Source organism: Danio rerio, chromosome 21 (assembly GCF_049306965.1).
Source record: "Danio rerio strain Tuebingen ecotype United States chromosome 21, GRCz12tu, whole genome shotgun sequence".
NCBI classification, from domain to species: Eukaryota; Metazoa; Chordata; class Actinopteri; order Cypriniformes; family Danionidae; genus Danio; species Danio rerio.
Window position 1 is genome coordinate 3,519,744 of NC_133196.1, and position 18,454 is coordinate 3,538,197.

The window sequence follows — 18,454 nt, forward strand, 5'->3', positions numbered from 1 at the left end:
CACTCTAATTTTTGTGGATTCAGTCATTGTTGGGGTACTCTTTTAAATCTGGAAGCATTAACATCTAGGGCTGAAAAATATATCGTTTAAACATCGATATCAAAATGTGTGTATCTGTAATAGTCACATTGCAGGATTAGATTATTTCTTAATAAATATATATATATATATATATATATATATATATATAAATATATATATATATATATATAAATATATATATATATAAATATATATATATATATATATATATATATATATATATATATATATATATATATATATATACATTTTTTAGGGGTTTTCACCTTTATCAAGAAAGTGTGGGGACCAGAAAAAGGGTAATGACCGGCAGAATCGAACTCGGGTTGCCTTGAACATCGAAGTGCATGTGTTGTTGCTCTTTCCACTGCGCCATTGGCACCGACAATTAAATATTATATATTTTTTTAATAATTTATTCAATAATAACCATGTTATTTTTCCTTTGATTTTTACTATTTCTTTACTTGAATACTGTTAGACTCCCAGAAAACCGTAAAGCACTGTGTATTTTTGCTCTATTGTATTTATATATGCTTGTAATTTACTGTATTTTATGAAGATGCACTGCATAAAAAACACTGATCATCCCAGTTGATCTAAATTAATCAAATATTCAAAGCATCTGGTGAAATTATATTTATATCGTAACATTTATCACAGCAGCAAAACAAAATATCGCGATGTCTGATTTTTCCAATATCATGCACCATTATTTACAACTTGTGTCAAAATATAAATCATTATCATTTAATATGGAAAATAGTTAAGGTGATTGTATTTTTGTCATATTGCTCAACCCTAAGCTGCACAGTATATTGGAAATTTTTGTTATTGTGATAATAGTATTTGCAATAAACGTATTGCAGACCTGTGTAATAAATGACATAAATGTTTGCACATTGACACTGTGTTTTTTTCTGAATTAGAATTAATTAATCTGAAAATATGTTTTACCTGTGTATTTTAATATTGTTACATAAAAAAAATATTTAAAAACAGAGCTAATAAAAATAGTATTTTTCTAGACGAGTGTTGTATTGTAAGAAATCACAATACTCAACAACATCATTCCCAATATCGTGCAACCCTAATGCACATGCAAAATTCCTTCAATTTTATGCAAAATGATATCGGAACATCTTAGCAACTGCATAGCAATCACAATAACATTGCCTGTGCAAAACGTGCTTGGACAAACACTAGAAAATGGGACGCTCTTGATTTGTCAGACTTCAGAAAGCTGTAGTTTACACATGTCTGTATTCCTCTCCTTAAGCTGTGATTTAATGCATATTTACGAATTCACTGTAATCAGCCTTTTCTCTCTTTGGATGTGCGTTTGTGTGTGTTTGAGAGCCTCACGTAGCAGTGCTGTGGGATCAAAGCACACACACGCGTGCCGAGTCAAGACCCGTCTGTCAGACTTCAAAGTGCACTTGACTCGGCTTGTGCTCCCTTTTGAGTGGACACTGCGTGTGTTTGTCTGCACATTCAAAAAGGAAAAGGTACATGAAAATGTACACGTTTCTACTATGGGACTTTTGAACGCATATAATTTTTGCAAGATATGAACTCAGAAATATGAGATATACATGGAGATATGTATTCCCGATCTATTCTATACATATAAATGTAAATAAATATATATATTTTTCTTTTTCTTCTATTTAAAATTATATGTATATATGAGCAATTCTGTGTAAATGTCAACCTTGATGTTAAAAAAAAATAACATTTTCACCAAAATACGGAAACCACTTCTGGATTTTTTGGTGTAAGCAAGTGTTTTACAGTACTTTTAGAAATACTCAAAAATGCATCTGTCAGTGTTTTCAAACTATTCTATTTGATTTACCAAAATCACACAAGTGGCAATTTCACATCTGTCACATGCATAACGGAGAGATGACACGTCCATAACGGCACTTTTTCCACATAAATGTGGAAATATTAAATAAAATAAAATCAATCATGTTTGTTTTATAGAGCAGGGGTTCTCAAACTTTTCAGCCCGCGACCCCCAAAATGACAATGCCAGTGATTCGCCACCCCCAATATTTCCCATTAAATTCTCTAATCAGGGAAAAACTAAAAACTAAAAACAATGACATTATTCATTGTGTTAATACTGGGCCTTTTAAAAAATTGACTTTTGTTTCAAAACTATTTTTAAATTCACTTCTAATCTCCAGCAAACGAATAAATGAACAATAATAACGAAGTGTGTTCAAAAACCTGAGTTATTTCCAAACACACATGCTGTGCCCCATATGGTCTAAAACCTGACAGACGGACAAATCTAAGCTTGTTTTTATTAAAACAAATCAATTAAGCAAAACCTAAAAACGACACTTACGCCAAGCTGAAAATAGCAAACAACAATTGCGTTGCGCCTTGCGATTGCATGATAGGGCTCCTTAGTGATTAACCCAGTATGTCTGAAATTTAATTTAGGGTATTAAAACAGTCTTAAAAGGGTCTTTAAAAGTCTTCAATTTGACTTGAGGAAACCTGCAGAAACCCTGTAAAGTGCACATTATATATTTATACATTGTATAGATAGATAGATGGATGGATGGATGGATAGATGGATGGACCGATAGATAGATAGATACATACATACATACATACATACATACATACATACATACATACATACATACATACATACATACATACATACATACATACATGTATACATACATGGATGGATAGATGGATAGACTTATTTTCTATTTCTTTAAACCTGGTTTCAGCCTTTTCATAATGGAACCCAAGATATAGACATGAATATAATGTGTCTGGTAAATGAATATCTTTACAATGCATATGGGATCTATTGGGTAAATTTGATTATGGCTTTTTATTCCATGTGCTTGCAGTTTCATACTCCGGTCGAAGTACCTCAGCTTCTTGGAATCGCTGAATTTCATATGCTCATTGGAAACTTTTAGAAATATAACAATTGGGTCATATTGTGGAAACCCACAGAACTGGAACGCTTGCGTATCATGAATGTTCCATTCCAAGCATCTCCTTTTTCCTGAAGTGGGTTATTGAAGGGGGGAAAAGCAGCAGCATTTGACCTTTTGGTTCATTGGGATTGATGAGACGGTCTTCACCGTCTGTCACGTCTGAGTAATTATCTGCCATTGTTCTGAGGTGAGCAGGAATTCAGATCAGTGCGGAAATCCAGTATCGTTTCCAAACCAGTGGTTCAGAGTGGAGAATTTGACACGTGCAAAAGAGCACTGTTGTTGTTCAACCGGTTACGATATCTACTTTTTGTTGTACAATATATTGCAACCAATATTATGGCAATAAACAATATTATTGTCATTTTATGCCACTCATCATATAACACCAGAATGACAATATAATATCATCACAATGCAAGTACACTCTTCCAAAAAACACATCATATTTTATTCATAAGAATATTTCATTTAATTATAGTCATTTAATCAGTTTAATAATCAGTCATTTGGGTCAGAATGTGAAAACAAATATCCTAAATAAATAATAATAAATGTTAACAAAAAAGTGCAAGGTAAAGAGTAACAGGCTTTGATATCTGCTGAAACCTTTTTAGCTGTCAGACACCCACATGAACATATACTGTAGTCATTTATAGTCACTTACAGTGTTTTTTAACCATACTGACCATGAAACTTCCAATAGAGATAGAGATGTTCATCAATAAGCTAAAATATTACTAAAATTGTTTTTTTTATGTATGGGCGATAAATATTGCATCACTTAAAATGATTGAGGTCATGTGTTTTTTATTTTTTATTGATTAAACAAGGGAGTACATAATAATACATAAAACAGTGTACAACATGTACATTATTTTTTCCAGCATTTGGAATGTCTTTATAGCTTTGGTGTTACTCTGTATAGAAGTAGAAATAAGATCAATCTAAAAAAGTTTACAATTTGGTACAGTCAGCATACATTTTGTTTTGTGGATGTGGTGTTTTCCAAATAAAATCAGAAATTTTGATGTGTTGTGTGATAAGCCTGTATATTGATTATTGTGGCCGGCCTAGTTGTTGCACATAATTAGCTACATCTCCTTTCTTGGATAAAAATTAAATGCTTGTGCAAAGCTGTAATTAAACATAAAAAAATATGGTTACAATGAGGGCTGCACGATTCTGGCTAAAATGTGAATCACGATTTTTTTTGCATAAAATCAAGATCACGATTTTCTCACGATTCTGTAAAACTAAAATAAAGGTTAATATGATTAGCCTATTATTATTGTTCATTCTCAAACATGGTAAAACAACAATAATAATATTAGGCCCTTGTGTAGGTGTTGCTTAAATTGCTAAATTTTGTGAAGTCATTATGGCGGACTTAAACAGACTTTCAATATGTCCTGTTTGGTAATTCACAGTAAAATGATGAGATCAGAATACAACTATTCATAATTAGAAAATTGAATTATTATGTTTAACACGTGCTTGTCGTCTGTCATTGACAGCATTATTAGACCATTTGTTTTCACTAGTAAAATCAGACTTTTGTTATTATCAGATTCCTTCTTGCATTATATTCAACATTATATATAGGCTAGGGTTGTTATACTGACACTGTAAACATTTTTTTTATGCGCAACACTTTGTGTTCGCTATGAAAGAAAAAAAACATATCAAATGCTTGTCCTAATCATAACTGTAAAATGCGATATGATCATTTAAATGACGTGCGGCCAGTTTCACTTTCACTTCCGAGTGCGGCTCATGGCTGCTGTCACTGAAAAAAAAACAGATGCATGCAAATCAAACCTCCCGCTCGGCCCTCAAACCATCGCTCTGTGCAACAAACTGAACTTTGTTTACAACTTCATTGCCTGTTCTTCACAGCCTATGCAGGTTGTGTTCAATAAAGTAGGCGTCATTTGCGTGCACGCTCTCGTTCACGGAAGTAAACAAACTCACGTGATTTCGCGATTGTAAATACATCATTACATGAAGACAGAAATTACATTTGTGGGTAAATTGTAACTTATAAACACAGTACAGGGCTCGAAATTGCAACCATTTTGGTCGCATATGCGCCTGAAATTTAAGCTATGCGACCTCATAATATATATTGGGAACATTCGTGCGACCGCATATGATGGTTGTAGTGCGACATGTTTTTTTTTTTCTAAAAACGTGGTAAAATCGGTTTTCCCTGCCGCTATATTGGTTCATATTAGCTGTCAATCAAAGATTTCAAAGAAATATAATTCATTATTAGTATTGTCGTCATCATCATCATCATTAATATTTTATAATTATTCAACATTCATTTTGGAATTATTGCACAAATATTAAGTCATCACAGCATTAGTTAGATAGTTGTTTCTGGGTTTTGTTAGTCCCAATTGATGTTGTTTTGATATACAATAAATCTCTTAGAATACAACTTGTCAAATATATCATTCATTTTTGGTGGGTGCTCCTAAATTTTTTCTGGTGCTCCTAAATATTTCAGGTTGGAAGCACTGGTGCTACCAAGTCAGAAAGTTAATTTCAAACCCTGCAGTATGTGACACTTTGAAGGTGTCAATGCTGCTGTGAAGACTTGTGAGACTGCCTTGCTTTTCTGCTGACCTTGAAAATATATTTGGCTGAATCGTAGAAAAAGCTAAATTAAGATCGTGTGTAGGGTCGAATCGAGGTCGTGATCTTTTTCGATTAAACGTCACGCCCTAGTAATAATAAGGTGTTTCTAATCGATGAGTTAAAGAGAACAAAATCGTCACTTCCTGAAAAACTGCCGCTAAATAAGAAACAGAAAATAAGTCATACAGAAAATATGTGAGTGTTTTTCTTCTCTAAGAGTCGAAGACAAAGCATAATAACACAATTCGGAGGCTTTTTGGAGGTGTGAGACACTGGTAGTGCAGACAGATGCTCAAAGCAGTTCTGGAGGCAATAATAATATGATAATAATAGTACTGCACCACTGTGATGACAGACTTTAGCTGAGAGATTTTACAATGAGCAAAACAACAATTCAGATGCTTTACAATACGGTCAGCTCGCTGGTTTGTCTAGTAATGCTGTGCATTGCATCAATTTTTATCATCACATCATCTCTTATAACAAAATCTAGGGTTGGGTATCGTTTCAGGTTATTTAATACTTTTAAAATGGTACCGATGCCTGAACCGATACTTTTGAGCCACAAAATTATGGTGGAAGACTCTACAAAAATATTTTATTTGACAATATTTAAAAAATATATTTTTAATAGAACAATATAATTAAAGTTTAAAGAAAACAATTTCATATTTTATATATTTGAATTACGTTAATATATATTTTCTTTGATCATTTGTTGGTTAGCATGAATTTAAGATTTGCATTATGAAATTACATTAGCTCACTACTAACCTGTGGAAAGGCTGTCATCAAAATACTGAACCCGTTTTTTCTAGGGTTGAGGCTTGTGACTATGTTTACATGGCTATCAGTAATCTAATCATTTGCCTTAATCTGAATAAGACAATAATAATATGATTAAGGTGTTTACATGAGTTGCTTTTTGAATGTTTCTTTCATGATCCCGTCCTATATGTTATAGTACATATATTGATTAACATCACTGCATCACCATGCTATCCATGTTTCCTCCAAAGTTTTATGTATTTTTAGGTGTTTTATTTAAATTTTTTTTTTATTTAACTGCAGTTTCACTTTCATTCATGCCCCCATTACAAATTGAGGTATTTGATGTGAGCATTTAATAAGGATTCGCGGAAGAGTGCTCTTTTGAGAGGGGTCTGGATGCAATCTTGGTGCAGTGCAATCTGAGCTGCATCCAATGCTTTTTAACGGAATTTGTTATTTGTTAATGAAGTCTGTGCAGTGTTATTAATTTACATTTGATTACTCCATTTATGGCGACGCAGTGGCAGTAGTGCTGTCGCCTCACAGCAAGAGGGTCGCTGGTTCGATTCTCAGCTCAGTTGGCGTTTCTGTGTGGAGTTTGCATGTTCTCCGTGTGTTGGCGTGGGTTTCCTCCGGGTGCTCCGGTTTCCCCCAAAGTCCAAACTAAATCGGCCATAGTGTATGAGTGTGTGTGTGTGTAAGTTAATGTGTGTGTGGGTGTTTCCCAGAGATAGGTTGCGGCTGGAAGGGCATCCGCTGTGTAAAAAATGTGCTGGATAAGTTGCCGGTTCATTCCGCAGTGGCTACCCGGGATTAATAAAGGGATTAAGCCGACAAGAAAATGAATGAATGAGTACTCCATTTATATTCGAACACTAGCACCAAAACAATAAAAAAAAAAACACTGTCTGTTTCCTATATGCAGATTAACTGTCCTATAAAGTCCTCTCAATCAATATAAAATATCGAATTCTTCCAAATTGAACTATTCAAGTCCTCTTGTGAAATTATAATCATATTGCAGCAAAACAAAACATTGCAACGTCAGTTTTTCCCAATGTTTTGCAGCCCTAGCTGGAATGTCTCAATTAATCCCTGATGGTTTTACCTTTTGTTTATTACTGATTTGCAGTGATTTATTGTGGCTATCCTCAGAATCTTTGTGTGGTTGTGTTGTGGGTTTGTGAGTGCACACATGCATAAACTCTAATGAGGAGAAGCCGTCCAGACGACTGCCATACGTTTGTCCCCCAGAGGACTACAGCAACGTCTCAAACTGTAGCCTTGAGGCGACAAAACGTCACAATCTCAGATATACCCGCCAACTACAACCAATTAAAAACAGATGCTTTCAATACAAATTCTGTGATGCTGTTAATTTATTTGCCGTTTTATAGTTTGTTACTCTGTAATCTTCAAAAAAAAGAGATTTTTTATTGAAAATGAGTATGTTCATTTGTAAATAAGCGTGGGCCGGTATAAGATTATGACATTATGATAACCTTGGATAAAAATATTACCGTTTCACTGTATCATGATATTGTGATTACTGCTCTAAAATATGTTCCTTTTAATTGTCTGAGTAAAAAACAGCAGCCTTTTTTCCTATTGAACAATATATTTTATTTTGAGAAACATTTAAAACTGGTTATCACCCCATGACTATTTGTAAAGTTTCTGTAAAGGCATTTAATGTTACCAAAGATTCTTTCCGAAATAAACAAGGTTTTTGTTACATTTTATTTGTTAAAAATTCTAAATAAATCCTGTTTTAACTAAAATATGTTTTAACATTAATAATTCTTCTAAGTTTTAAGAATGTTCTAGCAGCAAATATTTATATTAGAATCAATTGATTTTATTTTATTTATAATACAAATAAATTAGATTTTTATTAGATTTTTTTAGGTCTATTACTATAATTATTTTGTGTTTTTAATTATTTTTATTATTTAATTTTTTTTTATTCATCCTTGGATGTGTCTTTTACTGCTGCACATTTTATATTTTTGTAAAATGCATTGAAATGCTACTTTTAAAGGCGCTTTATATAAAAATAAAGTTTATTATTATTTTTATTATTATTATTATTATTATTATTATTATAGAAAACAGTTATTTTAAATTATAATAATTTTTCAAATACATTAAATATTTTGAATATTATTATATATAATATATAACATTATCATATATTCAAAAAACATTTTTCAAAATGTTTTTTTTTTTTTTTTTTTTTTTTTTTTGCTTTACCTGGTGTAGTGGCATTTATCATCTTACAAAAGATTTGTAAAATCTCAATTCGACCATGTCTGTTTTATTTATTTATTTTTTTCTTTTTGTTAAAAAATCTGAACAAAGGGTGTCACGGTGGCGCAGTGGGTAGCACGATCGCCTCACAGCATGAAGGTCGCTGGTTTCAGCCCCGGCTGGGTCAGTTGGCATTTCTATGTTGAGTTTGCATGTTCTCCCCGCTTTGGCATAGGTTTCCTCCAGGTGCTCCGGTTTCCCTTACAGTCCAAACACATGCACTATAGGTGAATTGAATGAACTAAATTGGGCGTAGTGTATGAGTGTGAATGCAAGAGTATATGGGTGTTTCCCAGTGATGGGTTGCGGCTGGAAGGGCAACCGCTGCATAAAACATATGCTGAATAAGTTGGCAGTTCATTCTGCTGTGACGACCCCTGATTAATAAAGAGACTAAGCCGAAAAGAAAATGAACGAATGAATTCTGAACAATAATATATGACTGTGTACTGTTTAAACATTAATAATTCTAAGCTTTGAGAAAATGTTCAAGCAGCAAACATTTATTTTACAACAATTTAATATTCATGTTGGAAGAACGGAAAATGGAAATTCAAATTTGCAGTGCAGGAATGAATTATATTTTACTGTTTTATTATGTTTAAACAGAAGACAGTCATTTTGAATTATAATAATATTTTTACATTTTTACTCAATTTATTTTTATCAAATTATTGCAGCCCTTGTCCACAAGGGACAAAAACCTCAGAATATCTGAATTTCTTGCTTTACCTGGTGCGTTTTATTCCCTTCATTGGCTTAATGTTGTTTACCTGGTGTAGTCTTTTCCTTTGGTGGCTTAATGTTGCATCTGTTGACATATTTAATAATTGATGAAGCCGACAGTGTGCTGCACTTTTAATCCGTTTTTGAAAAATTGTCCTGTTGCGCTCTGATCTGTTCACACTTTAAAGGGACAGTTCACCCAAAAATCTAAATTCTGTCATCATTTACTCTCTTTTCGTTGCTGACTTGATTGAGTTTCTTCTATTTATATATTTGTTTTTTATAATTATGTTTATTGGATTTAATAATATAGACATACCAATGCATCTTCAAAAGACATGCAAAGAAAAATATTAACACAAAACAATGGAGAGAAAAAAAGGGAAATAAAAAAAGGAAAAGAAGCTTAGATTATACAGTTAAGGTCAGAAATTATTAGCCCCCCTCTGAATTTTTTTTCTTTCTTAAATATTTCCCAAATTATGTTTAACAGAGCAAGGAAATGTTCACAGTATGTCTGATAACATTTTCTCTACTGGAGAAAGTCTAGTTTTATTTCGGCTAGAATAAAAGCAGTTTTTAATTTTTTTAAAAACATTTTAAGGTCAAAATTATTAGCCCCTTTAAGCAATTTTTTTTTATTAGTCTACAGAACAAACCATTGTTTTACAAAAACTTGGCTAATTACCCTAACCTGCCTAGTTAACCTAATTACCCTAGTTAAGCCTTTAAATGTCACTTTAAGCTGTATAGAAGTGTCTTGAAAAATATCTAGTCAAATATTATTTACTGTCATCATGGCAAAGATAAAATAAATCAGTTTTTAGAAATGAGTTATTAAAACTATTATGTTTAGAAATGTGTTGAAACATTCTGCTCTCCGTTAACCATAAATTGGGGAAAAGATAAAAATGGGGGCGAATAATTCAGGGGGGCTAATAATTCTGACTTTATTTGTACATAAAACAGGACTACCCTTAATAAAACAGTTCAGAAAAAGGGCTAAAACGTTGCTTATTTTTCATCCTATTTAGCATGATAGGGCAAGGTTCCTAATAATCCAAATATGAAATCCAAACTTTGAAAAAAAATGTTCTGCTTTTTTGTGTAAAACATGGGTAAGTGTTCCAGGGGAATTAACTCAAATGATCTTGTGCCAACCTTAAAGTGATGGAGATTTATCACTAATCCAATTAAGTAAAATATTTTTTTTCTGGTGGCAAAGGTTAATATAATACACAATTTTTAATTAGCTGATGAAAAAATGTCCATTAGGTATCCTCAAAATCAATGAAACTGGGTCAAAATCCAGTTGCATGTTAAAGAAAGTCACAAATAAAGATCTTTTCCATTTCCCCCAGCATCAAAGAGCAATACCTTTGCAGTCTGTTACATGACCACATACAATGCGTGAAAGTACCCACATCAGTTTTACATTTTAAACACATAGGCCAATTAGAAGGGTTAAGTAGATGTCTGCGGTTAGGGGAGATATGGAGTCTGTGTATTATTTTACAATGTATTCCTCTTGTACGTATATGAACAGATAATTTCTTAGCATTAGACCAAATATTATCTCATGTTTCCTTATCAATATCAGTAACTAACTCTTCCTCCCATTTGGTTTTAATTTTCTTTCTATACTTTAAAGCAGTGGTCACCAAACTTGTTCCTGGAGGGCCGGTGTCCTGCAGATTTTAGTTTCAACCCTAATCAAACACACCTGAACAAGATAATCAAGGTCTTACTAGGTATACTTGAAACATCCAGGCAGGTGTGTTGAGGCAAGATGGAGCTAAACCCTGCAGGGACACCGGCCCTCCAGGACCAGGATTAGTGACCCCTGCTTTAAAGAATGTCAGAAACCTGTAACCACTGACATTCAATGTCTGAAAAACAAATACTATGGAAGTCAATGGTTACAGGTTTCCAACATCCTTCAATTTATCTTCTTTTGTGTTCAGCAGAACAAAAGATTTAGAGTGAGTAAAGTAAGAGTAAATGATTGCAGAATTTAATTTTGAAGTGAACCGTCCCTTTAAGTTCAACTCGAGCATGAGCGGAATTTCCATGGATGTCAATGGTACCTAATACAAACCGGCAAGATATTACTCTATTTTTAGCGCATCGGTTTTATTTAGCGTCGGTTTCATGCTCTCTATTAATCTGTATTCCGCTAATGAAAGCGCTGGTCCCCCTTTGTGCCGGTCTGATATTCCCTGTTGTTAATAAGATCTGATTCTCTCTCCACGCTGCTGGATTCCAGAACGCTTTCTATTCATTCTCTGGGGTACCGCCGTCACCATGGTGATGGAATCTCCCGCCAAGCTGTCGGAAACCCGGCTCTCCTTCAGTGGAGGCTAATTGAGAGCGAGTGAGCTGGAGTTGTGGCTCTCAGCCTTCTGCCCAAAGCTCTCTGTGGCTTTTGTTCACAAAATCAGCTGTGTGTGTGTGTGTGTGTGTGTGTGTGTGTGTGTGAGAGAGAGAAAGTTTCAATTGTATTTATGGCTGTATATATGTGTTCAATTCCGTTTCAATTCCGTTTATTTAGCACTTTTTGCAGTCTAAACTGATAAAGTTCTTGTAAATGAAAGCTGCTTCAGTTCAGATGTCACAGTTGAGATTCAATGTTTAAGTTTTGAGTACAACATTGTCAAAAGGTCTGCTAAAAACAACTATAAATGCTGTATAGTGCATGCCAGGACAACATGTGTTGATGTGACACAAGCACTTTGAACTTTTAGGAGTCTAATTGATTCACTTTTCGGAGTCTAATTGAATCACTTTTGAGAGTCTGATTGAATCACTTTTGAGAGTCTGATTGATTTACTTTTGAGAGTCTGATTGAATCACTTTTGAAAGTCCGAATGAATCACTTTTGTTTTGAGAGTCTGATTGAATCACTTTTGAGAGTCTGATTGATTCACTTTTGAGAGATTGATTGATTCACTTTTGAGAGTCTGATTGATTCCTTTTGAGAGTCTGATTAAATCCCTTTTTCAGAGTCTAATTCAAATATTTTTTTACAGTCTGATTGATTCACTTTTGAGAGTTTGATTGATTCTCTTTTGAGAGTCTGATTGATTCACTTTTGAGAGTCTGATTAAATCCCTTTTTCAGAGTCTAATTCAAATATTTTTTTACAGTCTGATTGAATTACTTTTGAGAGTCTGATTAAAACACTTTTAAGAGTCTGATTCAATCATATTTGAGAGTCAGATTGAATCACTTTTGAATGTCTGATTCAATTGCTTTCGGGGGTCAGATTGAATTACTTTTGAGAGTCTGATTGAATCACATTTGGGAGTCTAATTAAATCATGTTTGGGAGTCTGACTGAATCATTTTTGAGAGTCTAGTTAAATTACTTTTGAGAGTCTGATTCAATCACTTTTGAGAGTTTTATTTAATCAATTTTGGGAGGTGTATTGAATCTTTTAAGAGTCTGATGGAATCATTTTGAGAGTTGGATTGAGTCATATTTGAATGTCTGATTCAATCACTTTTGGGGTCAGATTGAATCACTTTTGATATTCTAATTGAATCACGTTTGAGAGTCTTAATCAAATCACTTTTGGGAGTCTGATTCAGTTTTTGGAAGTCTAATTGAATCATTTTTGGGAGGCTGATTTAATCATTTTGGGAGTCTGATTGAATCAGTTTTGAGAGTCTAATTACATCACTTTTGAGAGTCTGATTCAATCATTGTTGGAAGGTGGATTGAATCACTTTTGAGAGTTCGATTGAATCACTTTTGAGAATCTAATTGAATCACTTTTGGGAGATTGATTGAATCATTTTTTAAGAGTCTGATTCAATCATTTTGAGAGTCTGATTGAATCAATTTTGGGAGTCTGACTAAATCATTTTTGAGAGTCTGATTCAATCATTTTTTTGAAGTCTGATTGAATCACTTTTGAGAGTCTGGTTGAATCAGTTTTGAGAGTCTGATTCAATCACTTTTTAGAGTCTGATTCAATCGCTTTGGAGAGTTTGATTTAATCGCTTTTGAATTACCCAAAAAGTGATTGAATCAGACTCACTCAAAAGTGATTCAATCCAACTCCAAAGGGATTGAATCAGACTCTCAAAAGTGATTCAATCAGACTCCCAAGAGTGCAAGTTCAAAGTGTTTCTGTCACATCAACACATTTAGTCCTGGCATGCAGAATACAGCATTTATAATGGTTGACATTGCTGAATCTGTTCCATATGTAGCATTTCTTTGTATGATATCATATATGATCCTCTACTAATGTGCAGTTGTTTGTGTTTTCTCCACAGACCTTTAAAGAACTCTCTTCTCCATCTTCATACGTCTGAGACCTGAACCTCCCAAAGCCTCTTTAATGAATCAGTTTTCGCCTCTCGATGCCATGGCGTTCAAGTGAGTGCTTGTTTGCTGCGTGTGTGTGTTGAATGCGTGCTGTTGTCCTCCTCCTGTATGATCTCAGGCTCTGTCAGCAGGTTATATGGATGTGTGCACGTCTTCAGGCCAAACACTGGCACATAAAGGGTCTTTTCTTGGAGACGTTTGGCATCGGGATGAAAGCTGATTTGCATTGCATGCGTTGTTTTCTGCAGTTTTCTGATGCTGGACGCTTGTTGGCTGCTCTCTTGTTTTTCTGTTTTTGGCCTAAATTCTTGTTTCTTTTTTCTTCCTCTCTTTCTTTGTCTTTCTCTCCTGCTTGACTTTGCCAGTTTGAAGACAATCATGAGGAATAAGGTTTTGAAGGAATTCGCCATGTTTTTTCATTGTTTTTTTAGAGTAAATATTCAGAATTGCTAAAGGGAAACCCCAAATTCAATGAAATAGTCAGCATTGCAAGAATTAAACCTCAAAATTAGAGTAAAAAAGTCTGAATTGCAAGATTTAAACTGAAATCTAAGATTATACATATCAATTTATAGAGGAAAAAATCTAAATTGAGCAAAAATGAGCTCAGATTTCAGAGAAAAAAATCTAAATTGAGAAGTATAAGCTCAGAATTCAGAGAAAAATGTGAGAATTGCAAAATAGAAATTCAGAATTCAAAGAAAAAAAAGCAAGAATTGCAGGATGTAAACTCCGAACTTAGAGAAAAAAGTCAATTGTGAAAGAAAAACTCAGAGTTTAGAGGAAGAAAAGTCAGTTTCTGTGGAAGCATTGTAGATATACTATATAGATAGTGTAGATATATTGTAGATAGTTGTTAAAGCAGTGCTAGTATACAGTAGGTTTGTTTTGGTTCGTGTATTTTAGGTATGTACTGGTGGATTAGGTAAGACTGGACAATATTACATTTTTATTTTTTATTTTTAGACTTGAATAGCTATATTTGAAAAGAAATACAAATAAAAATAAAAAATGCAATGTTAAATAAGCTAAATTATTTCAAATACAAGAAATATGACAATCATTCCTGTAAAAAAAAGGTTATAATTTGATTTTATCTTATATTTAATTAATCAATCCATCCATCCATCTTTTTATACCTTTATTTATTTATTTATTTATTTATTTTCTTATTTATTAATATATTTATTGATATATATATATATATATATATATATATATATATATATATATATATATATATATATATATATATATATATATATATATATTTGTATATTTATTTAGATATTATATTATATTTATTTATATATATTACATATTGTATTATTATATTTTTATAGCTACTGTGAAATTACAAAAAAAACTCATTTATTATTAATATTTATTATTTATTTATTATTATTTATTTATAATTGAGTTGGTTATAGTTAGTTTATTTATTGATTAATTTATTTCATTTATTTATTCATAGATTAGTTAGTCTTTATTTATTTATTCATTTACTAATTTTTATTATTTATTTATATTAATTGATTAGTTAGTTTATTTTTTATATTAATTGATTAGTTAGTTTATTTATTTAAAGTTTTGTTCATTTATTTATTTACTGTATGTAATTGATTAGTTTGTTAGTTAGTTAATTATTTAGTTTATTTCATAATTCTATTCATTTCTTTATTTTCTGAACTTTATAAAGGAAGCCACAGTGAGACACTGAAACTCTCCATCAAGTCTAAATAAATGCAGCAAATTGATTTATTAAACTCCGTCATTTGCAGTTTACCATTGCATTAAGCCTTATCACAAACAATATTGACTCTATTTGGTTTTTTAATATACATTGTGCAGTGTATTTTCAGTGCATTTCTCTTTCATCAGAATGCTCGGATTTCTTTCTGTTTATAAGCAGTGATGATTTATGTTTGATTCCTATAAAGTGATGCATTATTTGGATTTGGAGTAAATTATTTGTAAATGTGCTGATTTAAGTTGCTCTTCTGTTGATGTGCATCTTTCACAGCAGATCAGGGAAAATGCTGAGTGTGTTTGCTGACGCCTCTGATACTGACTGACTGACAGCTGTTTAAAGTGTTGGACAGAGAGCTGAAATCATCACTTCATTCCATGCATTTTTTGTGATTTTTCAGTTGATGTATACTCAAATAGTTGACTGCCAGTATTTTCAGACGATTTCAGCACTTCTGTTTTGCTGATGCTTTTAGTTGGTGCTTTAGTGAAAGATCTTCAGGATTAGATACAGAGAAACTAAAGCTCTTGTTGCAATTACTTGATTTTTGTTAGTTAAGTACAGTTAACTTAATATATTATACTGTAATGTAGGTGTCGTGTACTGTATATGGTTATATCAATAGGATGACCTTGATTTCCTTATTAATTGAATATGATTACAGAAGTTAAAATATTCTATTAATAATGACTTTATTTTATTTATTTATTTATTTTTTTAATTTTAACACACTTAAATCTACAGCACATTTTAAATAAGAATTTTTTTATATATAAAATAAAAAACTTTTTAGATATTAAATTGAAAACCATTTTGATGACAAGACAATTCTGATTCTTTAAATTGTAATTTTAATTTCATCTTCATATTTTTTTAATTGTAAATTATTTATTTTGTTATTTCGTTTTATTTATTTTGTACATTTTGCATTTAAATCCAATGTAAATTACAAATAATAATAAACACTACTGCTAGTAATAATATAATGTTTATTATTATTATTAGTATTATTATTATTATTATTAGTAGTAGTATAATCATTATTATTACTGCTAGTACTATCATCATCATAATCATCATTAATAAAAATAAAAATAAATAGTTTATTATTATTATTATTAGTATTTTATTATTATTGTCATTATTATTATTATTAATATAATGATACTAATATTAAAATAATAATAATAATACGAATAACAACAATAAAATATTAATTTATATAATAGCATTAATATTTTACTTATTACTATTATTAATCATAATAATTAAAATAATCAGAATGTTAATAATAATAATAATAATAATAGTAATTTAGATTAGACCACTTTCCTTTTTTCTGAGATATCAAATTATTGATATTCCCATAATGTTGATATTATTATTATTATTATTATTATTATTATTATTATTATTATTATTATTATTATTATTATTAATGATAATGATGATGATGATAGTAATAAAAAGAATAATAACAATAATAAAACATTAATATTTGTTATTGTTATTACTATTATTTAATTTGATTATTATTTTTTTTTTTACTAACATTCATAATAAAATAATAAAAAATAATCCTAATGTTAATAATAATAAGTTAGATTAGATTACTATAGTTTTCTTTACTGGGATATTAAATATTGATAGTTCGATAGTTTTGATTTTATTGTTGTTGTTGTTATTATTATTATTATTATTATTATTAATGATGATGATAGTAGTAATATTATTAATAATACAAATCATTTAGATTAAACATAGTTTTTACTGAGATATTAAATTGTTGAAATTCTCATAATGTTATTATTATTAATTATGATAAATAGTATTTATTATGATGATAGTAATAATAATAATAATAATAATAATAATAATAATAATAATAACATTTTATATTATCATTATTATTATTTGTAGTTGTTGTTGCTGTTATTGTTATTATATATATTTTTTATTACTAATATTCATAAATAATCATAATGCTAATATTGTGAATAATAAAAATTCAGATTAGATTACTAACTGGGATTTTAAACTGGGATAATAAATCATTAATATTTTCATAATGTTGTTAATAATAATAATGATAATAATGAGTCACATAATTTTTAAATATTGATTATAATTATAATACTTGATAATTGTATAGTTATTTAATATAATTATATAAATAATCATTTATAATATTAAATATAGATACATTATTATTGTCACCAATAATAGCAATCTCAATAATAATAATTATTTGTTTGATAACATAATATCCATTAATAATCTACTTTTTTGGGTATATAATTATTTATTAAGCAATTATGGTATATATTTTATTATCAATTTTGATTTTACAGTGATTTTACAGTAAACTGAAGTGAAGTTTTTATCTGTTAAACTCGACTCGTCCTCCTGAATGTATTGCCGGAAGCTGGTTGTGGGAAAAGATCAAAGGTATCCTAGCAACCGGCTGATCGGAGGCCCCTGATTTAGCCATCTTTTGTATCGCCTGCGTTCATCACTTTTCCAGCTCAATTGTTTGTGTGCAGGAATGATAAATGTGCTGCCAGAAAAGATGTAAAGAGAAACACAGAGGACGAGAATGAGAGATGCTCACTGTCACTGAGGACACAACAAAGACTACTTTAGATTCATGTCTGTCTTCTTCTCTTTCTCCATCCCTCCGTTCCTCTCCGAGTTCATATTGACAGATTTCTGGAGGACTTCGCTTTCTTCTCTTTCACTCTTTGTACTGCTTGTTACACAGTTCAGTCATTGAATTCGATTCGTTGAGCATGACAACACTTGATTTTGAATTGACTTGAAGTAATAAGTTATGAATGTTTATTTTGCCAGAAAGTCTCATTACATAAACTAATACTCTTATAATTACTCTGATTCA

At 31.1% G+C, this 18,454-nt stretch overlaps 1 protein-coding gene across 15 annotated transcripts in view; it reads left to right on the forward strand.

Annotated features, from left to right (window-relative positions):
* Positions 1-18,454, forward strand: part of sema4d (sema domain, immunoglobulin domain (Ig), transmembrane domain (TM) and short cytoplasmic domain, (semaphorin) 4D) — a 154,047-nt gene that overhangs the window by 30,227 nt on the left and 105,366 nt on the right. For all 15 annotated transcript variants that reach the window (XR_012397067.1, XR_012397069.1, XR_012397068.1 and 12 more), the window contains exon 2: positions 13,757-13,859. Coding sequence is in view for 6 of the 15 variants with exons in the window: in XM_073935682.1 (XP_073791783.1) it covers positions 13,822-13,859 (38 nt within the window). In the remaining 9 variants the exon portion in view is untranslated. The remainder of the gene's footprint in view (positions 1-13,756; positions 13,860-18,454) is intronic.